General features: G+C 39.6%; 2 protein-coding genes across 2 annotated transcripts; one reads left to right on the forward strand and one right to left on the reverse strand.

Moving 5' to 3' along the window:
• Positions 1 to 1,944: 1,944 nt before the first annotated feature.
• On the reverse strand, positions 1,945 to 24,793 carry TRAPPC3L (trafficking protein particle complex subunit 3L; the record flags this gene model as incomplete). Its single annotated transcript, XM_084283271.1, has 5 exons — positions 24,743 to 24,793; positions 19,671 to 19,768; positions 16,709 to 16,808; positions 2,820 to 3,005; positions 1,945 to 2,064 (listed from the first exon to the last, which is right to left on the reverse strand). Exons 1-5 carry the CDS (start codon positions 24,782 to 24,784, stop codon positions 1,945 to 1,947), a joined length of 546 nt encoding a protein of 181 aa, XP_084139397.1. The 5' UTR covers positions 24,785 to 24,793.
• CALHM5 (calcium homeostasis modulator family member 5) lies at positions 4,596 to 8,167 on the forward strand (the record flags this gene model as incomplete). Its single annotated transcript, XM_084283270.1, has 2 exons — positions 4,596 to 5,135; positions 7,778 to 8,167. The coding sequence occupies 2 exons, from the start codon at positions 4,596 to 4,598 to the stop codon at positions 8,165 to 8,167; spliced, it is 930 nt and encodes a 309-aa protein (XP_084139396.1).
• Positions 24,794 to 26,237: the final 1,444 nt, after the last annotated feature.

The following is a 26,237-nucleotide window of genomic DNA, read 5'->3' on the forward strand; positions in this document are numbered from 1 at the left end:
TTCTGTGATTCTTTGGAATACAATAGACAAGGTGATCCAGTGTGGGATGAAAATGCAAAAAAAAACAAAGCAGAACAATGTGTGTACATCAAGCATGCCTACCCAGCACAAGGGAAGGCAGTAGGGAGCCAAGAGGAGGAAATGCTGCAGGACCAGATGCCTGATTTCACCAGAATGAGGTGAAATGAGTATGAACTACACCCAGTTTAGTCTGGCAGTATCACGTTATCTCCAGGCTCAATCTCAGATCTGGGCTGGCTTGACTGGCTCAGGCATTTCTGCTATATGTTCATTTGCACTGTGGAAATTTATCTTCCAAACCTCATCAAGTCTAATTAACAGAAAAGGTTTCATTGGGCTGTTTATTCTGAAATACAGAAAGCAGCAGCTTTGGAGTCCTACACCAAATATCACCACAAATGTTTGGCACAGAAGGAAGGGGTATGCACCTGTGTGAAAGTCTAATGCAACAGAGGTTTAAGAGAATAGTATTCCACAAAAGAAGGATGGCACAGGCTATTCACTCTGCAGATAATGACAAACAGAGAATATTCCGTTGGCAGGATGTTGCTAGAGAGAGGAAAAATGGCCATTGCCTTGGAAAGCACCTCTGTGGGCAGACAGAGTTGCCAAGTGTCCATCACAAAGAGCTTGGGCACAACCAGAAAAAACCTGCTGAGGGCTCCTGCACAGGCAGTGAAATCAGGCAAACTCCACACTAACTTTAAGATTAATTTTTACAAAAAAGCAATTAGAGAACTTGTTGTGCATTATAACATGTTGTTACATGCTGTAACTTATTATTTGTAGCAATTACCACACACTGGGCTGAGCCCAAGGGTGAGTAATGAAAAGCTTAATTTTTACTCTGTGTAAAATTGTTCTCTTAAAGCTCTGCAGTGAGCTGGCTCTGTGGGTAGGGCACTGCATGAGGATTTGGGACCCGGGTTTTTCTCTCGCCTATACCCAGGTTTCTTTCATTACACCAGACAGCATTAAACCTTTCCTGTTACCCAAGTGCCTGTGAGGATGGTGTTTCTCTAATTCTGTCATGTTGTGATAACAGAAGTCCATTGCCAAGAGGAAGATGTTGACGAAGGTCATGTAAGAACACACACACTGACCAGCAAGTTGGTTGTATGGCAATCACTGACCTTTTATTGAAGTTTCCTTAACTGAAGTACAGATCCACGGTGGTTATATATCTAATATGCTATGCTTTTTTTCAGTGTGGTCAGAGGATCAGTGCTCCTGTAGAGCTGGCCAGTGTGGGAATGGCACAAAAGCTAAAGTTTGGAACAACACCAGCACTGCCATGATTGCCTGATGCACACACAAGGCACCCCAGCCCAGAGGAAACAGCCCTAACACACTACATCCCACACCAGACAAATTGCATGTCTGTTGGGTATCAGAGGCAGAAGGATTCCTCATGTAAAGAACTGTGAGTGGCAAATCATCACATACCTAAGCATACACTTCACAGTGAGAAACCACATCTGGTAGTCACAGCAAAAGGATTTATTATTCTGAACCCCAATCAGACAGGGAAATAAAGCATCTCTTATCAGCCATGCTTTTAATCACCAACAGACAAGATGGAAATAGATAGTCATGTTTAGCTAAAAATAGCAGGCTGTCCGATTGAATATTTTGTATCAGGCATGCACTAAATACTGAGATAAAACTTCCAGTGAGCTCAAGAGCACGGTTATGTGAGAAGAAAGGGCAAGGCCTCTTTGATCTTTAGCATCGATACCTGTGTCATGATAAGTAAGATAGCTTTCCCCCTGCTCTGCCCTTTTGTTTGCTTCCCAGCTCTCTTCACCCTTCCAACATCTGAGTGGTGCAGCTGACTCAAGGAAACATTTTTACCCTCTACGTTATCTTCAGAAGCAAAAGGTGCAAAACATCACTTAGCAAAGGTTTCCCCCAATATTTCTTTCATTTATTTCTTCTGTGCTTTCTGTCTTCAGCCTTCCTTAAAAATGTAATTCCTATTTCTGTCACAGCATCGCCCTTCAGCCTGTCCTGCAGGAAGGTCACTTCTGCTGCTAAGTGAACCTGGAAAGAAGCAGGTTTGATTAGCTAAGCAAAGAAATACTCCTTTTTTTTTTTTTTTTTTTTTTTTCCCCTCCAGTGTGACAATCTTCTTATCTCTCACCACAAGGGGACCCTCTTTCACAGGCTTCATAAGAAACAGATTTCTAGAATTTTAAAAATATCTTTCCAAAGTAAGTTAATAAAAAGGAAGGTTATGTACACTGGAATTTGAATAATGTGTTAATCATGATTCCAGTGTTTTGCTTTGTTCTGAGAACTTAAATTTCTGAGAAATTAAATTTGAAATGCCATCTGATACCCTTCTGATGTTTGGGTTTTAACATCACATGATTCTTTCTTTCACCTGATCTGCAGTTGTGTTGCTGTGACCCGAATATGCTTTATTTGTCTTCATACATTTGGAAAGAAACAGGGATGGCTATTACTGTAACGTCTATGCAGGAAAATGATACAGGATCAAGAATCAAATGAGAAGTGCAGCATGACCCCTTGGCTCTGGCTGCTTTGTGTTAGCTGACTCCCCAGCTCCATCAGCCACCAAAGGAGCGCAGCTGAGACTGAGCTCAGTGAGCTAAGCTGTGCGCTTCTTGGCATCCAGGATCAGCCTGGCCCTTCCTATGCCAATATAGACATTTAATCAGAGAGGGGGGCTGAACACTACTAAGCTTACTTCAGTTACCTGAGCAAGTGGTGTTGCTTTCCTGTGTCTCTGCTCATTAGCAAAGATCAGAGAAAACAGATGAGCACTTCCTTACCATTTCCAAGGCACCTCGAATCACCCCACAGAGAAGGTTGCAATAGCAAAGTGATGCTCGTTCTGCTGGCAGCTCCTCCACAAAGTCCACCAATGGGTTTTTGTCCAGGATTAAAGAGAATTCATTACCTGCAGCACTACTGCAGCTCACACTGGGGGTGACCCCAAGGTACATCTTGAAAGCAACCTGCAAAAGGAGGAAACCAAGCTGAGTGGTATAGTCAACACACCAGGAGGAAGGGGTGCTGTCCTAAGGGACCTGGACAAGCTTGAAAAGTGGGCCCATGTGAACCTAATGAGGTTCAAAAAGACCAGCTGCAAGGTGCTGCACCTGGGTCGGGGCAATCCGGACATGAGTGCAGATTGGGAAAAGAACTCATGGAGAGCAGCCCTGCAGAGAAGGACTTGGGGCTTCTGGTGGATGAAAAGCTTGACATGAATCAGCAGCATGTGCTTGCAGCCCAGAAGGCCAACTACGTCCTGGGCTGCATCAACACAGGAGTGGCCAGCAGGTTGAATGAAGGGATTGTCCTCCTCTACTCAGCCCTTGTGAGGTCCCACTTGGAGTGCTGCATCCAGGTCTGGGGCCCCCAGCACTATGTGGGATGTGAGGCTGTTAGAGCAGGTCCAGAGGAGGGCTGTGAAGTTGATCAGAGGGCAGGAGCACCTCTCCTACAAAGACAAGCTGAGAGAGCTGGGGATATTCAGCCTGGAGAAGAGAAGACTCCAGGATCACGTCATTGCAGCTTTTCAATACTTAAAGGTGACATTAAAAAGATGGAGAACAACTTTTTGTTCAGGCAGACAATGATAGGACAAGGGGGGATGGTTTTAAACTAAAAGAGGGGAGACTGAGATTAGATGTTAGGAGGAAATTCTTCACTCAGAGGGTGGTGAGGCACTGGCACAGGTTGCCCAGAGAAGCTGTGGATGCCCCATCCCTGGAGGTAAGTGTTCAAGGCCAGGATGGATGAGGCCCTAGCCAACCTGGTCTGGTGGGAGGTGTCCCTGCCTATGGCAGGGGGGTTGGAACTGGATTATCTTTAAGGTCCCTTCCAACCCAAGCCATCCTATGATTACATGAAACTCTGCCCTTTGAATCTAGAGAATAAATTATAGGATGCACCATCCTGCAGATTAGCTTTGCTCAAGGTAAATAGGTCTAAGGGGCAGAACGGCTTGAGGCTAAACTAGATTTGTCTCTTCTGCAATCAGCTGGAGCCAGAAAAAGAAATCTGGAGCTATGTGTTACTCCAGAGAAGTACAGTGTAAGGCTGCTTATTCTGTTCTTGATGTTCCTCTGCTTACAGCACCATACAAAACAGTTTTATTGTTATAACTTGTGCTTTCAGTGGCGTCACGCTCCCCTGGGACCATTAGCTCCATATTAGGTCCTTCCCTACATTGCTGGCAACTTTGATAATCACAGCTCAGGAACTCCTGCAACTGGTGAGTGTGTGCATTTACTCTGCTCTCTATTTAGAGCCAAAAAAAAAAAAAAAAAAAAAAAAAAAGAATAAGACTGCCGAGACTGCAAATGTATTTGATAACAGGGCATTGTGTGCTTTTCCTCTGCCCTGCTCGCGGAGGGGTCCCCATGTGTGTGCATTTGTACAGACAGTGACATCATTACAGGATCTAGACAGCACTGAAGCAGCCAGGCTGGCAGCAGGCTGTGCTTCCCTTGAAGAGCCCTCCCCTAATACACAGCTACAGACTCCAACAGCTGAAGATACAAGTGTTTTGATTTTTACCTCTTCAGGGAGTATCATCGGACATGGATGGTTTCCAAACAATCCTGAAATTCTTTATAAACCGGAGAACTGCTATTGGTTACAGTTTTATGGCTCTGCTGACTCTGGGAAGCGAACGTGTATTTTCTCTTGTTGCTTTCAGATGTCCCTGCAGCAATGAAAACTTCAGGTATGGTTTAGTATTTCTCTTCTCCCCAGCTTTTGTTTTGCTGGTCATTGGATATTTCTTGAACAGCAAGACCTGGAAGCTCTTCACAGGTTGCTGGGTGAACCCCAGAAAAATATTCCCCAAAGGGAATATCTGCCATTTCTTCTACATCTTTGGACAGATCACTTTAAATGCTCTGGTAGCACCAGTGATGTGGCTTTCGGTGGCTTTGCTCAATGGGACTTTTTATGAATGTGCCATGAGTGGCTTCAGAAATCCTGCCTACTTAGATGCCATTTGCCGCAACAAATCTGTGAAGTGTTTTGAGGAGCTGCACAAGGTGGCCTGTGGCAAAAGCACCATGCCCTTTTCAGAGAGTGAGGAACTCAAGCTAACTCTTCAGGCACAGTCACAGGTAAGAGAAACAAATAAAGAGAATCATAGAGTTTGTACTACTTGCTGTGGAAGGTGCAAAAATAAAACTGTTGGTTCTACATAAACCAAGTTTTAGCATGATGCAGTCCTGCCAAATACAATAATCAATCTCTTTGTTCAGCTTGAGCCATGACTTGTTTCCTGGGGGGTCCCACTGAAGTCAGGATCAGTAAGGCCAGGTAACTTAAAGCTATCTTTCTGAAAGAAGAGAGCTCTGAAGAGAAAAACATTATTCAGTTGTTTAGGAAGCCAGATTAACAGATGTCACCCAGAGTGGTCTGTTCAACTAAATATCCATACCACAGTTTCTCTTTTTTTTTTTTTTTTGTACTACTATTGACACTGTAAAAAAATGTTGCATCAGTAGCAGTGAGAAAATACTGGGAAATCAGATTTGTGATGCATTATTTATTTAACTTGTTTCTATTTGCATTTCTCAAGTTTATGATGCCAGAAGAGAGCATGTTTTTGTTCTTCTTGGAGGAAGGAAGGAAGAAACACTAAAATAAAACCAGGATATGCAAGGCTAAGATAAAATGATAACATTTTACTATATTTGTGTTACAGTTGTGTTTGTTGCCTTGTAATGTAAATAAATTTTAAGACAAAAAAAACCATCAAAACATAGGAAAAAAAGAAAAAAGAAAAAGTGCTACAGAAAATGATGGAAAGATGATTGTCAGCAAAGCGCAGGAAGAAGAAACATTCTGTGGAGCCAGCAAGTTTTTGCCAGACAATTGTGTCCATCTGGAACTGTTTCCTGCCCAAGACCTGGTTTTATTTTCAAGTCCTCAGGCGAATAGGACTGGAATGCAGACAAAGACTGCAGTGCAGGCAAGGCAATTTAATTGAGAGATTTAGAAAGAAGCAACAAATAGTTCTAAGACTTAAGGTTTTATGTATAGGAAATAGTGAAGACGGAAATAATGAAGAAAGAAATAGAAAGGCCAAAGGCTCAGAGTGGGAATAGCATGGGAATACATAAGTTCATTCTCTAAGCTGTAAAAGAGTGAAAAGCTGCTAAAAAGAGCAATATCTCAAATACCCACAGATATCATCAGTTAGTACAAAGTGACCAGAGAATGAAAGAACATGAAACCATTCTTCCATAACAGTTCCTAAAAACAATTGTTTGTTAGGCTTCCTGGTTTCACATATTTCCCTGAGGAAACTTTCTATAGTTCCATCAGCTAAACACAGACTTTTACTGGCCATTATTTTTCCAACATCACTCCGCATATTATCGCTACCAAATCAGTTCTAATTCATATGGGTTTCTGAAACCTAAAAGATCCGCTCCACACTGGAATTTTTGCCCCATTTGAAAAAAAAAAAAAATCATTTTATTTCATTTAATTTTTTTATGTCCACATTGCAGTGGAGTGAGTAAAGCTGTCGGCTAGACCAGCAGTAGTCAGCATGAATAATTTGCATTCATACCCCTGATCCCCTTAAAGGAGAACATCCTACAAAAACAATTGCTAGCACATTTTTCTACTCTCAGCCCTTGCTCACAGGTTGATCAAGGTTGATAGTTGCTCACAATTCATAACTGTGTCTTAAATCTAATTCTTGCTGTGTTCTATGAATGCTTTCAGGAGATAGAAACCCTTATACCAACTAGTAATCATGACATCTTATTCAACTTGTGCACTTTTCCCCCTATGCGACAGAATTCAGTGAGCAATTTCAATATACTACATGCTGGACCATTAGATTTTTTCAATAAATTCTCATCAAATCATATTTAAATTATCAAGTCACTACTTCTGCTCTCAGGTCCAACCTGTTTACAGTTACACTATACAGCCATAACATTATTTGACTGATCAGTTAGACTTCTCTTGGATTTTCTTTGTGCATGGTGGTCTTGTGGTTGAAGTCTGATTTGAGATACTCTGTTCCTGAACCTGCCATTGCATTTGCTCTGGTCTCTTCAGCAATTGTTACTCAAGTTCCTTTCATTACAGAATCACAGAATGGTTGTCCTGGAAGAGTCCTTAAAGACCACCCAGTTCTAACCCCCTGCCATGGGCAGGGACGCCTCCCACCAGACCAGGTTGCCCAAAGCCACATCCAGCCTGGCCTTGAACACTTCCAGGGATGGGGCATCCACAGCTTCTCTGGGCAGCCTGTGCCAGGGTCTCACCACCCTCTGAATGAAAAATTTCTTCCTTATTTCTAAATCTTCCCTCTTTTAGTTTAAAGCCATTACTCCTTGTCCTATCACTACACTCCCTGATAAATAGGATCATTTAAAAACTGAGACAAAGCCTGTCTCTGTGGCTAGACAGTCTCTAGTATAAGCCAACTTTTTGTGGTGTTCTACCTAAAGAACAACTGTCTTTCACTTTCCTGATAAAGAGACATCAAAATGGACAATATGGAGAAGCCTTAGCCCTGACTTCATCTCCCTTCCTTTGGTCCAGGTGTGGCAGGCCCATTAAGACTAATGGCAGGCAACAAATGAAAACTGGAAAGTGATGTCTGGGGTAGGTCCCCCAGAGGAGCAGCAGGCCCTTTGTACAAAGAGCAGTCACTGTTGGACATTTGATTTAAACAGCATTTCTACTTGGGCCACTTTAACCTGACACCTGTTCCTTTTTTTTTTTCCCCCCCCAGATTTTAGGCTGGTGTGTGATAGTGACTATGGCCCTTCTCTCCCTGCTAACCACTTGCTGTGCCAGCTGCCAGTCAAAAGTCAGCCACCTCCAGCTGATGTTCTGGAAAGTGTATGCCGAGAAGGAGAAGGAGCAACTGGAGCAGACTTTCCAGCTGTATGCCACCAAGCTGAGCGAGCGAAACCTGAAGTGCTTTTTTGAGAACAAGAAACCGGAGGTTATTCCCCTGCCAGCTTTTCAGGCATGGGAAGATGCTTCCCAGCTCTATTCTTTCAGCAGTAGCCAACAGCATTACAGCACAATTCACAGGCTAGTTGAAGAAGGCCAGAAAGAAATCAATGAGGAAAGAGAGACAACACTAGACTTTGTAGACAGAAGGGAAATACCATAGATAGCATATATATTTTCAGCCTTTTTATATCTTGCTAATATAGCATACTTCCAGCTGATTTCGTCTATATTTTTTCATAATGGTCTCTTTCTTCTTGATCACATTCCCTCCCAGTTTTATATTTATGTCTTTTTTAATTACTTCTGCACAACAGTGAAAAGACTGTAGTCCTCACTGGCACTTCAGGCTCATGCTCTGCTAATGTTACTGGCTCCAGGTCAAAAGCCAAGAGGATTGAATAATGACTTATGGGAGGTTTTAAACAATATCCTATGTAAAAGGCCTTATAGCACACCTGTCCTATGTAAATCAAAAGACTGTCATAAGGTAATACTATTCAAAATATGTGCATAAAATAATAGATGTGTGGCTTTCCGACAGTCCACAGAAAGTAAAGGTATTGCTTCCATGCACTTCCAGGCACAGTGATTTTTTTTTTTTAATTATTTTTTTATGTGGTACCAAGGTACTCAGTCACTGAATGCATCCCAATGTCTTTGATCTCCTGTTGCACCTAAAATGCCATGGATGGCCTCATTGTTCAGCCCTGGCCTTCTTGTCCCTGAGATGCCTTTCTGAGACATGCAGGAGAAACCTCACTTGACAATGAGGTGTCAGGTAATTTCTTGGACAAATCTTGCAGTCAAAGTGTTGGGTACCAATAACTTGAGATTCCCAAATGGTTTCATTTTTCTACATGTATGTCTTTGTTAATAATAATAATAATAATAATAATAATAATAATAATAATAATAATAATAATAATAATAATAATAATAATAGTATTTTCAAACAGAACTAGAGTAGCTGCTTAAGCTTTGTTACAATAACTAAAATGCACATTAAAATGCATATTTTGTCTCTAGAGACTACTTGCCATTATCTTCTCCCACGGAGAACCTGGGAGGCTTCCCATTGTACTGGTACGAAGCTCCTCCCTGGAGCATATTTCAGATGCTGGCTGGAGCCTGCAGAGCTGCCTAGCATTGCTTTTACGAGGTCTGCAGCCAGCATACAATAGAGGCCCTAGAAGAAAACTTCACATTTTAAGACAAGAAAATATTTTTGCAGAGGGCTGATTTTAATTTTTTTTTTTTAGTGTCTTAGGGAATGTAGAATGTGTCTGGAGAAGAGGGGCTAGCAGGCCAGGCAGGTGGGGTGGCAGCACAGCCCCTACTTCTGATAAAGGCCTCTCACCCCTGAGCCCTCTGCTTCAGCTCACGCACGTGGAGTTCATTACGTGGCTCTTGCACGGGTTGTCTGAGCCTCTGCAAACGCTGTGTAAAAGAGGCACAAAGTTTCTGCCAAGCTTCTTTCCCCGGGGTTACTGGGTAGGCTTTTATGCAGCATTTTTCTGCCAATCTCCCTGAGCCTGCAAAGAATCATATCTTTGCACAGGTTGAATCAGACTCTTATCAACAAACCGGTATACTTTGCCTGGCTCTTTTCAAAAAGAAAAAAAAAAAAAAAAAAGAAAGAAAGAAAGAAAAAAAAAGACTAACTAACAATGTCACAACTATCTGCATTTACAGACCATTACGTTTTAAAAATACAAAATCCAAGAGCTGTTTCCACTATCTGCTTAGATTTATCTATTTTTTCTGTGCTTTTAGAAGATTTTGAGGTCTCTGAGCAAATGTTATATTGCTTTTTATCTTGGCTGCCCCACTTCACAGCAGACTTGGACCATGTTGTATGCCTAAATGTACCTGTTGCAACTGAAAGCAGAGAGGCAACATTGCCAGCATAAAAGTTCCAACAGCAGGCATGTCTGACACCAGTAAGTCAGACCTGCAGGTGGTCACAGAACTGCGGCATTTCGCTTTTCTAAGTTCATGGTAGCAAATGGCCAGAGTATGTGGGAAGCTCTGAACACAATGGGCTGTGTGATTACAACTGACTGGAAGGATGTTCTTCGTAAAAGCCCATATCATGGATCTTCTGATCTCAACCAGAAAAATGATTACAACCTAATCTTTGTCTGTGTAACAATTTCACATTCCCTTTGATTTGCTGTCTTTACCTATTTTTTCTGACATTCATATAATCAGTTTTCTACTTGCCAGAATGTTTATTAAAATAATAAAGTACAATTCCCAAATTAAATCCCTACTAAAAGTGTTTTTCGGTGGCTTCCCAGAGGGAGCTACTACTTGCAGTGCTGGGTATATGGTACTGCCATCTCCACACTGCTTCATCCATTTACACGTGCATCTCTACAACTACACAACTCCCAGGCAGGAACAGGAGTGCTTTTTTCTGGTTTCCAGCACACGTTTATACAGAGAATGGCAATGGTAAGTAGCCAGGCAATGAAGGAGGAAGCTCTGGGTTCTGCCCAAGCTCCAAGAGCAATAGTTGTGTTCTGTGACAAATAAGCCAAAACACGGAGCCTTCAGGCTGACCCCAGAGGCTCAGCCATTCGGATACATTGTATTAAGCTTTGATGCAGAAGATGAGAATGTTTATCACATGCAGTTTATAAGGGAAGACTAAATACCCTCCAGTCCATGCAGGTTTCTACCCCACACCTCCTGAAAGAAAATCCAGGGCTACTACTTTACTTCCTTTGCCTTATCTCTACACCTCCCTTCTCACTGGTACCACAGAAAACCAAAGCAACTTGGAATGCAAAAGGGAGGACACTAAGTAGGTTAAGGAGATCATCAATAGGTATGTGAAACAAATGGGCTGATGTAAGGATGAGGACTTCACTGTCCTATAACAGCTGGGACACAAAGGTAAAAGTGTATGTGGCAGAACAAGACAAGGTAGGAGGACTGAGGGGTCCCACCTCTGGCGTTGGCAACCTTTTCTTCTTCAGGAGAGTGCTCAAAGCTCTGCATCTGAGCAGTCAGAAACATATGAAGTGCGAGTGCTTCCCAGCCTGGCCTTCTTATTTCTCATGGAATGACACAACTGGGATCTACTGTCTTCTCCTCCCCCTTACCAGATGACTGGTGAGAGCACCAGGAGGTGCTGATTGTGGCTACCAGTCCTCCAGACTGGGCTGCTGGGGGACAGGCTGCACTCAGCGGCCCCATGGCATGAAACAGAGCTAGCATTTCTGCCCAGCCAGCTACAGGGAGCTGTTTCTCCTGTACTCCCTTTTCCTTGTGCCTCACAGCCTGGTCTTTACCTTGAAGAGCAGCTGCTGAGTGCTGAGTGCTGCAGTATGTGCCTGACAGGCGCCTCAGCCCTTGCTGATGCTTGTTCCCAGGGCTCTGTTATTCTAACTGTGTTGTCTTTCCAAAACGTCTGTGATTTAATGCAATTGCCATGCGGTTCCTGGAATACTTCTATCAAAACAGACAGAAATAAAACCCAGCTTGACCCTATTTTTTTCAGCTAGAATCTGATTTTGGCAGATTTAACTCTGTCCCTCAAGCAGCTATTATAAAAGCTGTTTTGTATCAGCATTGTCCATGAATTAAAGTTCAGTAGCTACCACAGCAGCTCATTTTCAACACGATCCAAAACAAAGTGATCAAAAAAAAAAAAAGAAAAAAGAAAAAAGAAAAAAGAAAAAAAAGGAATAAACATTTTCTCTTAGGAAATAGATTTTGCATTAACTCTGATGCCAATCAAATATGAATGAACAAATAAACAGGTAATGTCTGTTCAATTCTACTCTGTGTTCTTTACCTCAGTTTACTTATTTCTTCCCCTCAGTGAGAAACCAGTTTTCTCAACTAAGTACTTTTAACACTCCTTGTACACATCTGCCCCTCTGTCAAACTCCAGGTCTTTCTTACAAGACAGTAACTGGTTAAATGTGCTAGGCCCTCATGTGCTTTTGATTTAATTTCATCTGTGTTTTGCATTATGTTATGACGAATCTTTCAAAATCCTATTGTTAAAATTTCCGGTGTTAAAGAGAACTTGCAAGGAAACTATGCAAAACCAGTAGCCAGCTTGCAGTGCAATAGTGCACCAAATTAAGACAACATTAAAAAGCTATAAAGTGCAAATTGTTAAAAGGTCTCACTCTCGTAAGTAATTTAAGTACATACATAAATTATTCATTGAATAGATAAGAAATGAAATTGTTTTTTGGAAACCAGCTTATGACTGGAGAGAAATTCCTTTAAAGTTGTACCATGTACAACTTCTCTGAGGGTAAAACAAAGACCTTGCGATCTTTCTTCAGGACTCCAAAAAAGGGAATTAAAATGAATGAACCATTTTGAAACTTGCATCCATAAATTTGCCTCATTGCTATTTTTATGAAATGGAATAAAAAAAGAATATCTGTTTAGACACATAGCCAGCCATTAAAATGAACCCATAAAAAGCAAAAAAGCACAGCTGTCTTTCTTTTGAAAATGTGACTTGCTGTTTTATGAGATTATGTGTTGCTTAATGTCAAACAAGAAATCTCTGCACTAAACAAATAAAAACATGAGATTGCCCTTTTTCAGATTCTCATCCAGCAGCCTTTGTTTCTCCAGCAGCAAGACTAAAATTCGGTGACATTTTGACGATGATCAGATGCATTCTACAACTACTGAAACAGTTGGGAATCCACTAACTTATCAGTCCCTGTAGTGAAGAGTTCCCAGTAGTATATACAACTCTACAGAATGTTGTATATACAAGTAATGGTGCAAAGTAACTGACACTGTTAAAAAAAAATAAAACTATAAAATCAGATGATATAACAAGAAGATTAATCAAGGAGATTACTTCATCTACTTAGATGGGGGAGGGCAGCCAAAATAACTGTTTTGCTGGCATACTTTTAATTCTTAGTACTTTTCCAGTCAGTGTTTGGGAAGAATAAAATACTTCAAAGGCCTTGTCATGTATTCTTGATCCCATGTACTCACAAACTATCCTTTACTCTTTACAGTGCAGCATTTCATGTCTCAGTTTACTGCTTGCCACTTAGCACAGCAATCTGCATTTCCCGCTCACTGGTGAGATCTGTAAAACAACATTTACCAGCTTTGTGAACTCTGTCAGCTTCTGTCAGACTTTCATGGGTATTGTCCGGCTGCTGCCATCTGTATCACACACAAACCCCTCCTGGGGCATGATGGCATTGTGCTATGAAAGCTTCTAGGTCTAGGATACTAGAAGATCTAAGATTAAATATAAATGTTGAGTTCTTTGGTTAATTTTTTGCATCTTTTTTTTTTTTTTTTTTAATCAGATCAGTGATGCTTGGAATCTTTTGAGGAGGGACTGAAGTAAAACTTTGATTTTTTCAGGTCTATAGTGTAAAATTATCACCCTTGTTTCATACGATTTTCTGATTGTATGAAAAGTAGTTCTCACTTATACCCTGACCCAAACTCTGAATTCAGTGTTGGATGATATTTCTTCAGCTGAGCTTTGTTCTCAGATGGTTTCCATTCTCTTATACCACTTTCCCAGTTAGCAGAAAGCCTGTTTTACCTGGCCTGTTTTGTCTTTTTTCATTCTGTCCCTACTGTAACCACGCAAAATCACAGCATGAACACGCAGAGTCAGGGGACACCATGGGAACTCAGTGTAGAAGGGCTCTGGCTCATCACCAAACTATGTTGGCCCTCCTTCAGTCCCATGTAAACTAGCAGTAAACCCCAGGCTCTGCAGTCTGAGTCACTGGATCACAGAAAATGACTGCCTTATGTACAGCTTTCCTCCACTATTTATTTCTCAGTATAGCAAGCTGGCTTTATACTCCTGCTTTTTCCTTTGCTTCATCTCTTTCCATTTACACTGAAATATTCTCCACCAAACACCCACAGCATGACCTTGCAGACTTCGTCTTTGCACTTCGTCTTTTTCCAAAGGACTGCAGGATAACAGCTATGCATACAAGATGGTTGGCTTTAACTACTTTAGCTGCTTAACTATCTTAATTGTTTTAACCTTTTAACCAGTCTTACTCTACACAGTCATTTTCAAACAGATTTCTGTTTAAGAGTTAGTGCAATGAAGTATTTAAACTTTTTATTTTTTTTTTTCTCCTTGTTGAGAACACTGCTACTGAAGAGTTAAAGAGGTCATGTAAAAAGTTGTGTAATTTTGAACCAGCAACTTCAACAGTGTATTTGCAGTTACTCCCTGGGTCATTTTGCATATATTTCATAAGCATATGCATCAGACAACTGCTCTTGAAGACTGCTTCACAAATGCTTGGCAAAGGCACATGAAAACATTTTCCACATCATATTTTGTCTCAGAAAGAATATACTTCCACAGAACTCCTCTTTTAGTTTGCTGAAAACAGAATTTTCAAGAGACTTTCTGCTTTAAAGTCTTTTCCAATCTTTCTGAGTAATATGATTTCTCTCAGTAAGTGTACTTTGATGTCCAGCCTGTAGCAAAAGGGAAATGGTATCTTTTTTCTTATTTGGATGGTTAACTTCTCACTGTATTTTGTTGTTGGATTTCCTGTACTGGACAATGATGGTTCAGCTATACTACAGCAACTGTATATAAGGAAACCATGAGGAAATTCAAGACTCAGCAAACCAGAAATCTGGCATATATATGAAAATGCAGAGAAAACAAAGAACATACGCCATCTGAAGAAGAACATGAAATAGAACAGTAAGGTGTTTTTGCAGCCTGGCATCATTCTTCTAATGAGACAGCACGTTTTAACACAGTGATTGAAATGCTGCTTCCCTTATGTTTTTCATTCAGCTGACCTCACTACCACCAGTGGATCCTCTACCTTGCATCAGCTCCTGCTAAGGACAGGTTTTGTTATACATTATTCTGATTTGAGACTCCAAAGCACGCTTTGCTTCAGCACAAAATGTAGTTTCTACTCTTTTATGAGCTAGCTGAATATGACTAGCTTTTTGTAATGTAACTGGTTTCTGCTTGAAACTTTGGCAGATTATGGTGTGTGTCTTTTACATGTGTGCATGTGCAGTGAATTACTTTATAGCTATACTTGCAACAGGAAATGCAGAGAGGCCCTTTATTTCTATGACAGCCATCATAGACAAGTATTTTGGAATGATAATACTACTTCTGTCCCACCACTTCAGTTAGATGTAACTTAAGTATTTCTGACACGGTGTGACGAATGTGAGCAGGATCACACCTGGTACCAGCCAGAATCGCTTAGACATAAGATACGCCTGTGCTACTAGCATACATTGCTGCCTTAGTATTGACAGGCTGGTGTTTATACTGTATAGACTGTACAAATAGCCTGGTGTTTCCCAGCTCTGTAGTCAACATCATATTTAGCTGATGCTGCTGGTAATTCTTAAGTAATTCTCAAAAAGTACGCCAGACATACTTTTGTCTTCCAAAACAATCCCCTCTAAACAAACCTCTGGTATATTAACTGATTCCTTAATCTCTCCACTTAAAGCAAATGACCATCTAGCAAAGAGTTCTTTGTTATAAAGTGTGGTTAATTTTTACCATTGGGAAAGCTCAGGCATATCTTCACTGACAACATTTCATAGATGAAAATCATAAAGGACAAAATGAATCATTCACAATGATCTGAGTGGGTATCAGTCTGAGCCAACTTCATATCCACAAACTACCACCTCCTTTACAGTGTCTCTGCTGTCTAGAAGGGCTAGACATCCTATGGATTTCTCTTCAAGTTTTCCATAGGGTTGCCCCTGGGGTCAAAGCTATGTCTTTAGAACTTCATTATTGCTACTAAATTTTCTCCTAGATCTTTATTTGCTGGCAGTATTGCGAAAGACTACTCAAAAGGAATTTTTCCATCAAAAAGGGAGGAAGTACCCACAATTATTATTTTTTCTTTTGGTTTATTGTTAGATTGGTGAAGAGTGAGAGAAATGTTTCTCATTTTCCTTTCTTAAGTTACTTCTCTTCCATTGCTGAGTCTTGCTTTTGCAGAAAATCCTGCAGCTTCTTCCTAGTATTACCATTCCAAGGTTAAAAAATGTCTGAGATAATAAGGAAATGCTGAAGAGAGTTCAGATGGCAGGAATAATATCGAATTTTAAGAATCTATATGAGATACTTAAGCCATTTACGTTCCTAGACAATAATAAAACAAAGGGGGGGGGGTGTAATAATAATTTGAAGTTATTTAATGAATAATTTGAAGTTATGACTTTAATTTGAAGTTAAATGACTTTAAGTTTAGATCAAGAGTCAGCACCCTTTCACAGCTCTCACTTTGTTGTGTGTGTCCTCAACTCAGATACAAAACTATTACCCATGTGAAGCAGTTCTGTGTTTCTGATGATTCTTTATTTTAAACTTGCCATTGTGGGTTTATCAAAACCAACTGCAAGATTCTCATCTCATTAAGCATCAAATTTTTATGCTATGTTTTGGTGTTTTAGGAACTGGTATTTCCTCTCAAGGAGAACCTGTATGAGCTACTGATTGATGTGAGAATGTAAATAAGGAAAAGGCTATATTTCACCCAAGGAAGCATGGGTTTGGTTGTGGAGAACAGCTTTTTTGTTGTTGTTGTTAAGACAACCATGATATAGCAAGAAATGCAGATAACTGTTCTGGAACAAATTGATGGAGGAGGAGGGAAAAGCTAAGACCATTGAAGGTGACAAAGTTCTACAGAATGTAAATCTTATTTACCTGTGCAATCATGTCTGCGGTTTCAGAATAACTGCGACACCGTTTCACAGATGAACGAGCTAAAAAATCGTCGATCAGCCTTATGCCAATGGCATATCCCCTAGGGGGAAAACAAAGAACATTAACATTCAAAAAAGTAATTTTTTCACACCTACTATCTCCCAAATCTTTCTCTTGTGCTTTCTCAGCAAACCATGTGCATGTTTCTGAAGGAATGGTTTTGAGGACATCAGATTTTTGTGGTCTAGATTCTTATTTCTACCACGTTTTGCAGCACAGTAGGATGTAGTTCATGTAGTCATATAAAGAACCATACTCCTTTAAGCATGATATTCCCAGCAAACATCATAAGAATTATGACTATATACACATGCATATATTTATATTTACATATATAAACAAATATGAGATAGCAGATATATGACTGTAATATATAAAGCCATATAAATAGTACACAAATGAAGGCTGATTAATACTGTTTTGTCACTGAAAATAGGATAGGACTACACAGGACAGGATTTTCTCCTTTCCTATGTGATCCCCAGAATTCATCTCACACCAAGGAAATCACAGCACTCATCTCTGGTTTGACATGGACTTCTGGGCACCCTCACTGCAGAGTTCTGGAGTCAGGCAAATTCACAAGAAAAGGATACACACCTTATCTCCTTCACTTTATCCTCTTATCCTTTCACCTCCTTCTTTGCTTTTCCTCCACAATTCCCTCTTTACCTTTTCTCTAATATGTTATCTCCCTCCATCTAACAGCTGCAGAACAAATCCAGAAGTTGTCAATGTACCACCACCTTTATTTGTATTTAAAATACTACAAATTCAGAGAAATGAAGTAAAAAAGAATGAAAGTTAATGAAAATTTTCATCAAACAAGTACTTATTTCTAGCTTTCATGTAAATAAAAGGGTCAGTAACAACACAGTATGCACAATAACTATGCCTGTATTGCTCCGAGCATTATTTTTATTTTTTTTTTTTGAAATAAAAAGGAAAATTTGAAATAAAAAGGAAAGTTTATGAGATGGACAGAAACCTTATGAAAGAATGTGAACCAACTCTGAAATGTTTTAAGGGAATTTTTCATGTCCATATGCATGGATATTCTTAGTTTCTGCCTGTTTGTCAGAGGCCTTAAACCTTCTGCAAGGAAGGCTGCAGTCAATGGAGTTTCTTAGTGATTTTTTACCATGTCTTTGACAAAAAGCCAAAAAGTGATCTGATGTTCAATGTGATGACAAGACAGAAAGTGTTCTTGGCAGCATGAGGTTTGAAGCTGTAGAATCTCATGCATCAGAAAATGATGAAATATTTATTTATTGCCTAAGTATCAATATCAATAATGTTGGTAAATGTCATCAGCAGTTAGCAAGGTATGCATTAGTGATGCACAAGATCCTTTTCAATTTTTATGCCTTAGATTTGCAAAGTCAAAACAATAATAAATCGGCAAGCTGATACTTGGCAACTATATGGTGAAAAACACCCATCTCACAACAGATTATCTATGTATATACCTATCTAGAGAGATCAGAATAGAATATCTGCTAATCTGTTTCTTCCTCAAGATGGGCTCCTTTTATCATCACAGAAGTAAAGCTGATCATATTGTTTCAATGAAAACTATCAATATTTTATCGAGTCTTTTTCTTATTGAGAAAAACAAAAAGATCTTATAGAAACAGCTATAATAACAAAACCACAAAGAGCAAAATATGTCTGCACATATTCCAAAACTACCCTTTCCTAATTGATACCATAGCATCAGATACAAGTCTATTTTTATTGTTCTTTTTTTTTTTTTTTTCATTATTTTCATCAGAGCTGAATGAGGTATTAATATCAAATAAAAATTGGAGGGATATTGCCCTTTTTTAGTTGTGAATAAATTACTTTATCTTTCAAATCAATGATTTTTACTTGCTTCCATCAATAGCTATTGGACTATAACTCATTTGCAAGTTTTCAGATTAAGAGTAAAGTGTTTAGGTATTCTGTCTAGCTTGATTGTTGTAAATCCTTGGCATGTCTGAGCTCTCCTCTTCTGAGTAGCATCTTATTATACCTTCTTGTTAACCAGTTCAAAATTTCTTTCTTACTAATTTTCTGTGATACTATTTCACCTGTGATAGTGACTAGGAATCTTAGTAAAGATGGCATGTTCCTACATAGGATCTTCATTTTCCAAAGTGGTTATCTGTATATAAAAAAAAAAAAAAAAAGAAAACACAAAACAAAACAAAAAGTTTCTCATTGACCATTTGTGCTGTCACTCACTGCTGTATGGTCTTTTTAAAGATGAGAGGCCTGCTGGCCCTTAGTTGAGGAAAACAGATCCATGGGCAGAGGCCAATTGAAAGTGCCCAAGTGAAACACCTGAACTGCACCCTTAAGGAAGATTGTCGACTACAGAAGGACCCTGGTAGTGTGATTACTTCTTGGCATCCAAGTCACAAACCATAGTCCTGCTAGATGAGGGGAAGCCCTGGGAAGGCCACGTGGACAGTAGGCACACAAATGCATGTTATACCTGGGAAACACCTGTGAGAAGTAAAAAGCTTGAGAAGATTGAAATAACATAGATATGAAAGACAGAAGAGGAGAGTTTACAAGGAAGTTGGAAATAAGTACATGAAAATTTATGTCTATCTTATTAACTAGCTCAACAAAGTATTAACAAGGAATACGGGTAAACAATCAAAACAATCCTGACACCTTTCTTCTGAGAATTCAAAGGTTAATTGCTCATCATAATTCACAAATTAATGTTATTTCTGCTTACAGAATATCAAGCCTTACCCCCTTATCTCCGTAATCCTTGACAGTGCTGGAAGTCATAAATTTAAGAGACAAATACACATATAGGTAATATACAGGTAGTGTATATAGGTAATATACAGGTAGACAAATAGCATTATCAATGAAGCTGTATATTTAATGTAGTACTTACATTCTATCTAAACAGGTGTTGACATCTTCATCTTTTTCATAATCCTTACACAGCTGGGCTACCAAAGCCCCATACGTGAGCACAAAAAGTTCTCTGCTCTGCCAGAAAAAGATGGAAATCAAAAATGAAATAAATTATAATTAAATGTTTTCATGGTGTTGAGTTGCTACTGTATTAAAAGTGAAAAAAAATACCATTTACATTAATAAAGAAGCTTCTGTCCATTGACACGTAATCACTGAAATCCACGATTAAGTGTGACAGAGCCTGATTTAATCATCACTTTAGTTTCTGCACAGGGATTTTTGGTAGTCAGAAATGCCATTTGTTGGGATACAGCTACTTTCATCAGATACATTCCTGTGCCCTGCAACAGTACATATGAATGCTGAATTGATAAATGCTGTAAAATGCCACCCAAAATTAATGATAGGCATTTAACTGCAGGAAGAATAAATGATGCAATTAACTATTAGCCCCTCTATAATAGGAACAGTATATACAGTGAAATTCCAATTCTTTCACAAAGGTATGATTGATTTGATTCAGATCATCAGTTGTCCCCCACTGCAAAAAAACAAACAAACAAACAAACAAAAAAAGATTAAAGAATATTAGCTCAGAATAATGAAAACAATCTATAATTCAGCACAAGTGTAAAGAGTAACAATGAGCAAAGCAAAAAAGAATCAGTCACATTGTCATATTGACATTTCCCCTTCTTTACCAGTCATTACAAGTAATCATTGAATTATAAAGTACCCTAAATTGGAAGGGACACAAGAGCGTCATCAAGTCCAACTCCTGGATCAACTCAGGACCACCTAAAAACCAGACCACATGTCTGAGAGCATTATCCAGATACTTCTTGAACTCTGGCAGGCCAGGGGCCATGGCCACTGCCCTGGGGAGCCAGTACCGATACCCAACCACCCTCTGGGTGCAGAACCTTTCCCTGACCCCCAGCCTGACCCTCCCCTGTCCTAGCTCCATGCCGTTCCCTCGGGTCCTGTCACTGTCCCCAGAGAGCAGAGCTCAGCACCTGCCCCTCTGCTCCCCTTGTGAGGGAGCTGCAGGCTGCCATGAGGCGTCCCCTCAGCCTGCTCTGCTCTGGGCTGAGCAAACCAAAGGAACCCAGCGGCTCCTCACATTCCTCGTAAGGGGGTGTCGAGAGGCAGGAGACCTTTTCTCCATTAACACCAGTGACAGGACCCACGGGAACGGGGTTAAGCTGAGGCAGGGGAAATTTAGGCTTGACGTCAGGAGGGGGTTCTTCACAGAGAGGGTGGTTGCACACTGGAACAGGCTCCCCAGGGAAGTGGTCACTGCACCGAGCCTGTCTGAATTTAAGAAGAGATTGGACTGTGCACTTAGTCACATGGTCTGAACTTTTGGGTAGACCTGTGCGGTGTCAAGAGTTGGACTTGATGATCCTTAAGGGTCCCTTCCAACTCAGGATATTCTATGATTCTATGATTCTATGATTCTATGTCTTTCCCTCTCTACCTTTTGCCATATTTGTAGCCCTCCTTTGGACACTCTCTACCAGTTTTATGTTGTTATATCGGGAAACTTCTTTCCCTCCTTCCCCTAGGGCAGGATCCTGCCAGATCACCTCCATGGCACTGCAGAACTGATTGTATTTAGCAGGAGTAGCAGCTGGCCTTTAGGCCTAAGAGATTAGGTTGGCACTCATTAAATTCTTGGACAGGAATAAATTCAAGGAAGTGCTACAGGCTTGTGGCATGTGGGCAGGCTGGAGGTGCTTTTTGTTTATAGTCTGTGGAAAAATAATAGTAAATGCCAATGAAAACATAGAACAGGAAGAATGGCTTGGTGGAGAGACCGTTTCCTGCCCCCGTTGCATCAACAGCTTGGAGTTTACTAATTTTTTCCATTTTAATGTCACTGTTTAAAATGTTAAGTAGCATGGAGTGTTATCATAAACTCACCATGGTGATAACTCCTGTTTACAATAGCATTGGACAATTTGCCAATTTCTCATTAACAAGTTCTTAATGCAGTAAGTGGATGTTGTACAGGTTCTGTATTGTTCTACTCTCAACAAAAAGTCTGTGTTGTAACAAGACAAATGCCTTAGAGAAACCTAAGCAAAGTATAATAATAAAAGTGCATTATTGACCACTCTTTCAATATGTTGGAGAAAGAAGCTATTTATTTGACACAGTATTTTTTTCCCATAAATTAAGATAAGTTAACTTTAATTACATTATATTCTTATATTTCTTTTTCAGTGGAGACCTTTGTCACCAACCAAATTTTCCATTTTCAGAAATAGGTACATTGTATTAGAGCCTTCTGGAACTTCTCCATTGCCCCCAACTCATATCAAAACTCACTCTTTCTTTGACCCTACAGCTCTCTAAGCACTTAGATCTCTGTTTCTGAGCAGACTCCAGTCTTAGAAACTTTGTGTCCATGTCTTTCCTAAGCCTGTTTAGAGTTTCAGAACTAAAGATAAAGGAAAAAATGCAGTTAAGTGCCCAGTTAGACATTCACTTTGGTTTTGCTATCACTTTTGTACAATTACTTATGTTCTCTTTTCCTTACTAGCAACTTAACCTCTCTTCAGTTTGTTATATGTATACAGGTGTGTCATGATTATACTTTTAGATGCAAACATTTTCTATTCTAACACAGTACTGTTGCTTTTTTTTTTTTTTAAACTACTGTGGCCTTATTTCTGTATTGCTCTTTTGTATTTATGGTAAAATATTTCTAGACAGTTAGAAATTTTAAACTAAAATAAATTCTGAAGAAACTTAGTATTAGTAGTGTGTAATGACCATGAACACTGAAGTTTTCCATAAGAATATTTTTTTTCCACTACACACTCTCCTTTAGCACATAGTATTTCTAAGTGATTTCTGTAGCAAAAGCAAATGTACCTCATTTTATGCAATATATTATAATAAATCCATAAGACATTTAGATCAGTCATTCCCAATGTGGGGACACATTGTGAATGCAATCTAAGGTGTAGAAATCCTGATCTGGAGAGCTCACTGTACCAGCTCACCCTTGGCAAATACGATGGTTTCATGGGGGCAAGAACAGAAAGATGGCTGGCAGGGGGTCCCAGTACTCACCACCTCCAGTGGGGTACAAACAGCACCACCCTTCTCCTGATTCCATCACTGAGCACTTCACAGTCCCTAGTGCAAGCCCTGGCAACTACCTCTGCTTCTGTCAACTGCCAGTCTCACTGCCCCATCTAACAGCTACCTCTGTCCATCTTTGTTCACCCTCATGCTGCTTCCTGACCTGAAACATCAAGAATCTGAGCTTAGAGTCAGATCACCTAAGGACGTGAGGTTTACATGATCCCACTGTCATTCTATCAGGTTTTTCCTAAAAGCTACTGACTTCACCATATAATCTCAACCACACTTCATGGAGGTATACACATATGAAGAATTATTACATACTAAGGAAATTGGTGGCTCTGGAGATGACAGGATGTTGATGACAACTGATGGTACAGTTGTTGTCACTAAGATGGGGATGCAGAAGAGAACTGAAGTGGGGAAGAGAAGTGGGGAAGAGAAATGAGATAACCATCATATGAATGTCGTATGAGAAAAGCAATGTGGATAGGAGCATGTGACTGCAGAATGGGCTTGGTGACTGAAGACATCTCAGGGGGGAACCAGAACTGTGGAGGGTACTGTGACCTTTGTTAAGAGAGTGTATATAGTCCTTGAGCTACATTTAATTAAAAAGGAGTTTTCACTAATCCTGCTGACTTTTGAACTAATCGTTTATTTATTGCTATTAAAACTGATTTTGTTATCCAGACCTTTGCAAAGTGTATTGGCTGAGACAAAATTGTGTTTGTTGATGAGAGAGTTCTTACTTTTAGAAACACTATGGCTAATGCCCTATGCCACTGTGGTGACTAGTTCTCACTGAAAGGAATTTTGAAGCATAAAGAACTGGCATCATTCAGGATGAGTTGACTCATTTCATGTTGCAGGTGATTTAAAACAGAGCAAAACATCCACTTTCTGGGAGAAGATGCTAAGTAGTAAGGTTAAAGCATATGTCTCAGAACAAATGATTAAAAGTAGTGTCCTCCAAACTGAATTTTCCTATCTGATTTTTTCATATTTTAAATACCACTTGCAGAGAACAAGAAGAACAATAATTGATATCTTTAATGGCACAAAATACTCCTTTTTATGAACATGCAGCTAAAGAAGTCGTCCTGGGAAAATTCTGCATGCTTAAAATAACTGCCTGAGCTTTAGGACAATATTAAGATGAAGTGAAGAGGAAAAAAAAATAAATGGAAGTCTACATAACTTCTAATTGATGTAAATCTGTGCTAAATGATCAATGGTCAAAGCCAACATTTAAAGACAAGTGGTACAGTTTTACCATTGTCTTCTCAAGATTCAGATTTCAGCCTTAAAGCCACATGTTGAGATCCTATCACAGTGCACTCCTTGTGCATGAAAAACTGTCACATTAGGAGCATGAAGAAGGATCCCTGCTCATGCAACACAAACCTCAAAAGAAGACATGGTCTGTTATTTATGGGGCACACAGCAGATGCCAGGTATGCTGCAGCCCCAGATGAACCAACTCTTCCTGTAACTGCTCATGTGCCAGAGACGAGGCTGGCATTGCTTCTTTTATCCAAAATAAGAACAGAGTTTTGGCTTCAGGATTCATACTGAAGGACTGTCTGAAAATAATTTCATGTCATGTCTCCAGGCAGCTGGAGATATATGAATGTTTCTAAAGCAAATACTAGCATTACTGCTCAAAATCAGACTCCAAGTCCTATGGGTTTGCCTTTTTTATTTTTATTTTTATTTTTTAATGCCACATATTAATAGCTGGCAGCTTGTTGGCAGTCCACCAGAGCATCCCACTGTAGGTATAAATGCTGCCAGAACCTCTGTTCTAATACTGGCAGACTCATCCCCATCCTTTCTGTACTTTCAAGCTATTCAGAAACACATCTGCACAAAACACATCAATACAATAATAGCTTATTTTTACTCCATGCACAATTTCAGTTGCACATCACAAAAATATCTTACTATTTTCTGGCTGTCCTGCTTTCTTCCTGGTGGCCGTGACATGTTGCTTGTGTAATGCTTGAATATGTGATTGTCAGCTTATAGCTTTTCTTCCTCAAGCAGCATGTTCTTCTCCCAGTTACCGCATTTTCTCGTTCCCTCCTCTAAAGTTCTCTCTTTTCTGCTCTTCTGACTTTTACATGAGATGTGCTCGCTGCAATCTGTAATGCTCCTGATGCTCCTCCTATTCTCTACGTGTATCGAGCCCTTTGGGAATTTGACTGGCAGCAGATCTGCCCTTGTACACAACATAAACAACTGCTCCATCCATAAAAAATGGGCTGTAATTAAGTGCACAGTAAATATCTACGGAAAGTAAAACCAGGCAGCATCAAGATTTTGCAGGTCTTATTTTTTTTTTTTTTTAGAGACAACAAATTAATTTTGTTGTTTGTACCAGATTTTGGTGTTTGGAGAGTTAACAAATGCTCCCTCTTTGAAGAACAAAATCACAATTACACCATGCTGATGTATAAGGTAATTAAAATGTGATCATTTTCAACTTCAAGGAGCAATAGTCTTCTATTAGCTGTGACAGCTGTAGTCTGGTGAGTTAACGTTTGCCTAGGCAGGAAGAGCATGGGTTACAAGGACTACTGTCATCATGGTACTGGGGGTGCAAAGCTGGTGGGATGGATCTAGGGCACCCAGATTCCCAAAGGAATAAACTGGGTACCCTCTACAGCTGCCAACTTTGGCAAATGGCACTTTCATTATCAATGTTTCTAGCAGATTTTACATTATTCTTAGCCCGCTATTATCCCTACTTGTAAACATCCCTGTTACAAATATCCAGGAAGGTTCACCTTACTTTTTCTATTTTCACCTATGTCAATTTTGGTATTTTAATTAGTTCATATTTGGTACAAATTTAGGCTATGATTACTAGGCATTTAAAAATGAATCTGATACTTGTCTTTCCTTATACCACTTTTCTCCACATACATTCCCACTGAGTTCTCTCAGGAGAGCAAGTAAAAGGTTGTGGACTCATCTGAATGCCATGCAGTTATTAGATTCTAATTCATTAATAGATTCTGTGCTAGAGTAAAATTACATATATGTATATCTCCAGACACATAGAAAGCAGCAAATATGACTCATTTAGGATAAGGAAGATTATTTAAGAAAAAAATGGTAGCTTAAAATTATAAGACAAATCAACAACAAAAATAAGGACAATTATAAGCATGTTTTAGTCTTTCTTGTGCAAAATATAATGATTCTAACATCTTTCATTGTACCCACAATGAGGTAGTCTGGACAACTGTACATTAAAATAAACCTCTTCCATTTTTTTTGTAGGTACTTGTCTGTCCCTGTAAAAGCTAACTCAATTTCCTAAGTGAAAATATTTAATAGGTACTTTCCATATCTAAATTTAAGTAAATTATAAAAGCCATTAAAATTCTCCAGATAATCACTTGCATTTCTAAATGGAGTCAGAGATGGATTT

This window comes from Netta rufina (assembly GCF_964035555.1).
Source record: "Netta rufina genome assembly, chromosome: 3".
Taxonomy (NCBI): Eukaryota; Metazoa; Chordata; class Aves; order Anseriformes; family Anatidae; genus Netta; species Netta rufina.